The 8,795-nt window shown below is 38.7% G+C and overlaps 1 protein-coding gene across 1 annotated transcript in view; it reads left to right on the top strand.

The window, feature by feature from the left end:
* Positions 1-7,466: 7,466 nt before the first annotated feature.
* NOX3 (NADPH oxidase 3) overlaps positions 7,467-8,795 on the top strand; it is a 59,440-nt gene continuing 58,111 nt past the window's right edge. Inside the window, exons 1-3 of the mRNA XM_002927151.2 lie at positions 7,467-7,576; positions 8,208-8,303; positions 8,410-8,520. Coding sequence (XP_002927197.1) covers positions 7,532-7,576; positions 8,208-8,303; positions 8,410-8,520 — 252 coding nt within the window. The 5' untranslated portion in view covers positions 7,467-7,531. The remainder of the gene's footprint in view (positions 7,577-8,207; positions 8,304-8,409; positions 8,521-8,795) is intronic.

Genomic DNA, 8,795 nt, shown 5'->3' with positions numbered 1-8,795 from the left:
TGCACAGATTTCAGTATGTAGACTTTAACCCCTACCAGACAGAACGGGACATTTCCTAATTATATTGACTTCACTGTGTTGGGTGCTGTGTTTCCTGCTGTACAGAATAATGAGAACGTCAATAACCCTAACTAGATGAAATAATTTATTATACAATCATCATAATTTTATGAATGTTTAGATGTAGATGAATACAGTGCCTTTTTTGTGTTATAAGGAGTATTTTAGGGACTACTTCAAGCATATCCATGAGGATGACCGTTTCCATCTTCATTTCCTAAACCAGTTGAGGCATGGATATTAGCAGGTTTATTCTAGAATTGGATTTATAGTCATGGAACTATACTACGTCATTCACTTTTATTGAGTTGAAATTTCAGCAAAGCCAGTAATCACTATTTGGTTTTGCCTCTTGGACTAATTAATGGCCACTAATATCTGTGCCCTATCACTCCACCTTCAGGACTATAGATAGAGGCAGAGCCTGAGTCCTGCTCTCTCAGCTTTCAGGATGCAGTCATCGCTGTGATTTTTCCCCAAACAAGAATTTTATTTTCTGTTACTCCAGTGCTGCAGAGGACCGTGGAGAAGGCAATTAGACAAAAATCTCAAATTCCACAAACTGGTCGCCTATGGGGTAGCTGTTAATTCAAGTAAGTGCTTCTTATTCATCACCCAGTGCATTTTACAAAACCTAATGTTTAACTTGATAGTTTTGTTTTAGTTCCCCTTCTGCCAAAGGCTCACCCTTAAGTAAATCTTTGTCTCCATTTGACTACATAAACCTTATATACATGGATTTTTAAATTTCTAAGTTAGACTCATGCAGTCTTCCCTACCAAGCCTTCGGTTTGTCAGGGAAAAGTGTATGAAGCTCCCTTGTCATTTGTGAATAATTAAGCTTGTTGAGAAGACAAGTATAAATATCTACTTGCAAAATGAATAGTGTGCTATTCGATATAATTCACATTGGAAATAAAACTGACCTGTACTCAAAATCTCATTCACAGTCATAGGAAAATGGTAGCATGGGGAGTAAAAGAAAAAAAGAGAAGGAAGATCAGGTGAACAGGGCTCTGAATCATATTGAGCTAGTGGATATAAAAGGACCTTGAAAAGATATGAAGCTTTAGAGCATATAAAGTACTATTGTTATTTCTTGAATAAGAAGACAAGAGAATTCAAGAGAATACAGTAAAAATTAGCATCCACGGCCAAGGTTAAACTCTGATGAGGAAGGAAAGAAGCCGAGCAATAACCACCCCGTTTGTTGTTTTGTTGGACAACAAATACGCGGAAATGAAAGGCTATCTGCACAATAAAGAGTTATGGTTCAGGACTGTTTCCCTCAAACTAATTTAACTATAAAATGTTTTCCTCATTTGTTTTTATCCTCTCATGCATAAAAAAACAGCAGAGTAAAAAGAACACTCAAAACAAATGTGGATTTAATTAAGCAACAAGACATGACAGACAGTGCCCGAGTGCCAATTAACACAACTTCGGGTGTGCAGGGAGACATGTGGGGAGATTTCCCCATCGATTGTCCTCATTGCCAGATTAAACCAACCCAGGAAATGTTTGCAAAAGGTCTTTGTAGTTTGTTAAGAAATAAGGGTAAAAAGACATCATGTCCTAGAGAAAACCAGCCAAGGGATGAAGGGCAAAGAACAAGCTAATGCATGTTTATGTCCAAGGCCAACTTAGGGCTGAGTCCACCGAGGTGCCAAAAACCTTTGATGTATGAGTTGAACGCACGAAGGAATGAAGGCTTAGGGAAGCAGATTTCAGCTCAGATATGAAGGCTTCCAAACCTTCAAAATTATCTAAAATTGGAAGGAGGATCCCTGAGAATACAGGGTTGGTGGTGTCAGAGTGGAGTCCAGACTGCTCCTTGGAAGGCTCTTCAGAGAAGGAATTCAAGGATTCTCTAGGTTTCCTTTAAAATCTTAAGAGTCTTTCATTCCTGCGTTTAAAGAACAGATAAAATACAGTAACATGGCAGGGAGGATATTATCACTATGCAATAGGTTTAAGGCAGAACTAAACTCTAAGAGAAAGAGAGAAGGAACCAAAAAACACACAGCATTAAAACACATCAGAAAAGGAAGCAAAAAAATAAAGGAAAACATGTTATGCAATAATTTTGTCCTTAAACCTTTGGGTATGTGTATTTCTTTCTGTGTAATCATATATCAATAGGATAAATGCATCAGTGACTTGTATTGAGTGTCCCCTATGTGCAAGATACCCTAAGAGAGGCTATATCCTGAAAGTAGTGTAGGCAGCACTGTTTTCAGAATGGCAGCAGTTGACTAGAACCAGGAGACCAAATTATTTTATTTTAGTTGACTAGAACCAGGAGACCAAATTATTTTATTTCCCTGCTCCTGATTGGTCCTGTGATGTCAGATAAGTTGTGTTTTTTTTTTTTTACGCCTTTTCCTCTATGGAATTAAAAGAACAAGAATACAATCTATCCATCTCTAGGTGTGCAGACTAGTTGTCAGGATGTCTCTTGGAAACCACGGACTACGAGGTCCTCCACTTGCCACTGTTGCTGAGAGAATCACCTCTAAGTTTAGCATGGCCGGTGGTCTCTGTTCAGTGAACGCTGCCCCCTCCTCCACTCTTATTTCTCTCCATATCCCCTTTCTCCTTCCCCTGGCAATGCGCAGCCACTGAGTCCCTGAGTAGTGTGTCTTTGCTCCTGTTATCCCCTCTGGGTTAAATGTTCTTTCTCTCCTTCCTCAGTGGATAAGACAGTGCCATATCCACTAGTCCTTGCCTGGCCTGCCTCCCCCTGACCCCCCAGGTCTGGGCTGTCAGCCCACCTCTCCCAGCGGCCTCAGCCTCAATCACACCTCCTACTGCAGAGTAAAATTTCTCCGGACTCCGATCACTTCAGGGGCTGAGATGTGCCTTACCTGGCTTGGCTTTCCCGGCCCCGGCACGTAACAGTTGCTCAACAAATTTGGTCAAACCTGAGGATGAGCAGGAAGTCAGCCCCCTGGCAAAAGGGATTGGGGGAATTTGTGGAAAGGTACAAGATGGTTCAGGAGTTGTTCAGAGACCCCAGCAGCAGCTGGGGGGGGTGGTTAGGAAACATAGGATGTGGGCAGGGAAGGGATTCAAAATGATGCTGGTCGTCCAAGATAAATTCACATTGTAACAAGAGGAAGTAGGATGCTCTTTCTCCCTCCTTCCCTCACAAATCCCTGGAGAGAATCAAGTATCTCCTCAGGGGGCCTCTTCAGCTGAACCCTCACTGCTCTACAGGGCTCCCCAACATCCCCGGGCTCCCCCTCGCAGGGTCAGACTGCTTCTGAGAGCAAAGCCCTCATCCCCCACCACCATGGCAACCAGCAGCACCGGCTGTTTCCATTCCCAACAGAGGCAGGAGGGTGGGGAGAGAGCTCTCCGCTTCTCCCAAACCCTGACATAGCAATTATTACATTTCACACTAACTAAGAAATGCGGCTGGCAACTGCGCTTTTAGAAGAAAAAAATGCTAAGCCCTGGTTTCATAGATATCTCTTTGCTTTTCACATTTTGTCCTTCTGGTGTATTCACTTGGGAGCCGCTGAAAATGTCCCCGTGCTTATTTTATTAGCATCGCCCATTATGCTGCTTTTCAAATAGCCCAGTGGCTTAATAGAGGTGTGGAACCTTGGGAGAAGGGCATCCACATCGAAGTTTGCGTGCCAGCCCCTAATTTCTCATCCGTTCCTCTGTAAGTTGAACTGCAGGCTTTAATTGGTCAAATCATTAAAGGATGTAATTAGAGCCTGGTGGAAGTAGGCTGGGGAGGAGGGGCGAGACAAACAATGGTATCTATAATCAAGGNTCTGAAGAAAAACGCTAAAGTAAAGTCATGAGTTATACTCTTATAATACAACCATGAACCATTTTTGTGTGCTCTAAATGAATAATAGCTACACTTTAACACAACGTGTCTTTACATATTCCAATGAGGAATAAAACACATGGCATTTTACAAATAAGAATGGAGCATGGAAAGATGTGTTTTTAAACCTAAACCTTTACATTTTATTTTTACGGTGGCACTAGCAACATTCTAAGCAATTAACAAAAAAATGTGACTACACATTATTATTCAGCAATACATGCGTCTCATTTGTAACGCTGTGTGAAGAGTACAGAAGGCTGGAAAGTTCCAGCCTTCCTCACACTTATTGAATCTAAAATAGACAAGATGGTATAAAATTCTAGATGTATTCTCTCTGAATTAATTTTTATAACCCAACTGAATAAGGCCTCTAAGATATGTAAATCCTAAACACTTCAGAAATAACAAATCATTTCATCATGGAAGATTATTGGCTTAAAGAAATGAACATGAAGACTTTACATCTTTATATTGCTCACTATTAAACAGACGACTGCAAATATTTCACTAAGTGCACTCTAACCTCAGGTTAATGCTGCCAAAATACCTGTACTTTTATGTATTTCTAGAGGGAAGAATTCTTCAAGAATGATGTCTTTTTCTAAAGAGAAGCAAATTTGCTAGATTTTTACCGGTAAATCTAAGACTTCTAACAGGCATCCTCTCCCGTAATGTGAGCGTGTGAGTGTGTTTATGAGTGTGGGTTAGGGGAACTGGAGGTGAAGAAGCAACAGGGGTGGCTCTATGAGGTAGATATTATAATCAGCCCCGGCAAACACATGGAGAGACAGACTCAAAAGAGGTAACACAGTCAAAGCCGGATGACGCGTAGAAAACGCACCCATCCATCAAAACGCTTAATCTGCGGCTCCAAAGTTCAAGATGCTTAGAAATACAGGTGTTTTAAAAAGTACCTGGGATTTGTTTCAATCAAGTATGGTGAGCTGGCAGATATGCAGACATCTGCTTTGAAAAGCGAGTTTATTACTTCCGGTTCCCAAGAAGAGGGGGCGCGTCACACCACGCAGGGCCGCGTGGGGAAACAGGAGCGCCNTTGGGGAAACAGGAGCGTCTTTCTGGAGGAAAAGGAGCAACAGGGTTTTTGGGGGAAGACATGGGCAATGCAAGGTGAGCAAGCCAAACAAGCTCAGGGTTGGAGAGTTTGAAGAATTTCAGTAGGCTCTGAACTGGAGGTGTGGTCCCTAATTGCCCAGTCCCTTGCCCTGGGGTGACTTAGGGCAGAGACAATATTGGGTTGGTATGTGAGAGAGAGTTTGGTAAAGGAGATGGCTGAGGGGCATGGGCTCTGGATGTGTTGTTCACCGTCACTAGGAATTAGCCAGTCTGAGAAGGGCAATCTCTCCCCTGTATCAGAAGACCCCAAGATTCCAAAGGCATCTTTTCACAGAGAAAATAAATAACATGGTTCATACAATAAGGTAACCTATGCATTAATTTTTTAAATCTTTATCATTGAAGGACAGTTGGCAGACAATGTTACATTCATTTCAGGTGCACAACTTAGTGATTTGACAATTGCGTACATTATCCAGAGCTCACTATGGTGAGTGTAGTTACCATCTGTCACTATACAAAGTTACTACTATATTATTGACTATATTCCCTATGCTTTACTTTTCATCCCCATGATTTCTTTATTCTATAACCGGAAGTTTGTATCTCCTAATCTCCTTCATCTATTTCATCCATCCCCTATCCACCCACGCACCCACCCCACAACCGTCTGTTTGTTCTGTGTATTCATGAGTCTGTTTCTGTTTGTTTGCTTTGTTTTTTAGATTCTACATATACAGGAAATTATATGGTATTTGTCTTTCTTTGTCTGGCTTATTTCACTTAGCACGATACTCTCTAGGTCCATCCATTTGTCACAAATTGCAAGATCTCATTCTTTTTCATGACAGACTAATATTCCATTATGTGTGCGTATGAGTGTTGGGGGGTGTATACCACATCTTCTTTATCCGTTCTTCCATAGATGGACACTTACATTGCTTCTATATCTTGCTTATTGTAAATAATGTTGTAAACATAGGGGTGCATATATCCTTTAAATTAGTGTTCTTATTTTCTTTGGGTAAATATGCAGCAGTAGAATTACTGGATCGTATGGGCCACTTTCATTTTTCTATAATTCATTATCATTATGTTGAAATAGACAACGTACTTAATCACATATCATGACTTATTTATTTATAATTAATAAGTTAAATTAAAGGAATTCCTATAGCTTAGATGTGTCCAATTTATAGGAATGAGATTAATACCTGTACTTAAGTATGTTTGATGTGAAAATCCATCTATTAGTATTTAATAAAGAAGCACAGTGTAAGGTAGTGGTTAGCAATAAAGGTGCTCAATTCAGAGAGACCCAAATTCAAGGCCCAACTGCTCCTACCACAAGTTACTTCACGTTTGTGCAATGGAGCTTTTAATACCCACCCTATAGAGTTAATGTGTGTGTGTGTGTGTGTGTGTGTATATATATTATATATATATTATATATATATATAATTGGACAATACTCAAAAAGTTCTTAACCTAGTGCCTGAATTATTTATTTATTTAAAATTTAGGATTATTACTATCATTATTATTATTATCATTAGTATTATTGTTTAGGTCAATTAATACCAAATTAATGTTCCTACCAGGTTTTAAAATTTTTTAAATTCTTGTAAGACAACTAAACGGATTCACCGCATAAAGACACAGAAGCTTAGGCAATTGTTTCAATGATTCAAATCTCCTCCTATTTTCATCTTAATTGCCTGAAACTTTTAAATGAAATCCTTGGGCCAAGACTAACCAGAAAATTTCTTTCTTAGAACAACTTTGTCTACCAAAGTAGTCATACTTATCATATGGAACACAATACCATAGAATGGCCAGGCTCGTGCACAGCCCCCATGGAATCACTAAATATAAAAGGATATTCTCATCTATGTCATGGATACACCAAGTGGAATTAGGAGGGAAAACAGCTTTTATTCCATCAATCCCACAAATATCGTCTACTTCATACTTTAGACTCATACTCAAATATCTTTTTCTTTTTTCTTTACCATCTTGTGAAAAACTGTTTAATTCATGTTTATTTACCACCATTCTATATCTTCTATAAAGGAATTTTTTTTAAAGGGGGGGGAGGAAGTAAAGAAGTAGGGAAAATAAAGTAGAAAATGTTCAAGTGAAGTGTTTTGCTGTACCCGACCTTCAGCAATGAGGTTATTTCTCAAATTTACATAAAGACTTATTATCATCTTGACTGCAATCATGTAGAAAATGAATGGGGTATAAAGTACATGAGGATAATTTAATAAAACGAGCTTTCTTTTCTTATGAAATCTTTGAAGAAGAGAATCATTAGACAGAGACTTGCCTTGTATTCACCCAGGTCATGAGGCATGTCAGCCCACTGACGTGCCTTTGGCAAGAAGTCCTTAATTAGAAATTCCTCGAGAGCTGCTCCCAGTAGGTGCTTCCTAAGACAAAAAGACAAAATAATTTAGCAGGGAAGCCCTTACTAAGGATACAGCATCCGGGCTCAGGTGAATGAAAGAAATCATTTGCTGACAGCAAAAGAGCAAAGCTGTCACAATGGGGTGCTGGATTTTGAATGAGAGTCTCTCCATCATATTAGTAGTAAGTATCATTTTTGTTATTCAAGTTTAAATATATATATTAAACAGTCTTTGATTTTTAAGATAATTTGTATAGGAATGCTAAATAGCTTGAAGTATTACTTTGGTAAAAGACTAAAACTTGTTAGGAAACATTCAGTAGATATATTTAATTTACCCTTACAGAATCATGTAAAGTTGTTTTTCGATTGAGTTCATTTTTAATTATTTTTAAAGTCAAGTAGTTTGTTTTTGCATAATGTATGAATGTTTCTCTAAATCAAATGGAGTCTTTGAATTAGACTATGAAATTGGAAATTTTCTAGAGTACTTTCTGAGTTGTTTTTAAAGATTTCCTCCTTTTGCCATCATTGATTTAAAACACTAAAGCGATGTTGACTAGGAAGGTTTTGTACTTTTCATTAAAATCCTTAAAGTATACCCATATGTGTTTAAAATCTTTTTTATAAAGTTAACAATTTATTAACATTGTAATCACTGTTAAAAACTAATCTATGAGAAATAAGTATAGAGTAAGTCTGATTAATATTGAGAAGCTCTTCATTTCACTTTAAAAGAAGAACCCCAAGTGATTTTGAACAGAAGAAAAGATTGAAGATAGTATTGATTGGTCTCTTTTCATTCAACACTAGCTCTCATGGCTGGGAGTGAATTTATATCTGTTTATCGACACATTCTGTTGGTATGAAGAGGAAGAGTCTTTCCTTTACACGCGAGTTATTCTGGGTGTAAGTAGAGTTGGTGATTACACATTATCATTTCGGAAAACATTCTATTTTCCCCAGCTTCCTTACTCTCACTGCATCTCTCTCCCGTGTCTTTATATATGGACAGTCAACGCTGGCTTGGGCGCGAGCGTCTGCAGTGTGCCTGAATTTTAACTGCATGCTAATTCTGTTACCAATCAGTCGAAACCTTATTTCATTCATGAGAGGGACAAGTACCGTAAGTACTAAAATATTTGAAATAATTTCAGTTGCTATAATGTCCTAATATAAGTGCCATGGAAGACAAAAATGTACTTTACTGTGAAATTCCTAATAATCCTGTCTGAATTGAAGTTTGTTTCTTTGTAAGAGAGAACACAGTGGCTAAAACTAAAAATCAGAAATCAGTACATCTGGTGTGACTTTTGCTCTTGCCGCTCTCTCCCTGCATGACATAGGAGTCATTGCTCAGCCTTTCCCGGATGCGTTTGCTCCGTCGGAAAAAGATGGCTG

The sequence above is a fragment of the Ailuropoda melanoleuca genome, chromosome 10 (genome assembly GCF_002007445.2).
Source record: "Ailuropoda melanoleuca isolate Jingjing chromosome 10, ASM200744v2, whole genome shotgun sequence".
NCBI lineage: Eukaryota > Metazoa > Chordata > Mammalia > Carnivora > Ursidae > Ailuropoda > Ailuropoda melanoleuca.
Note: the sequence above shows the minus strand (reverse complement) of the source record. Positions and strands in the feature narration are given on the sequence as shown.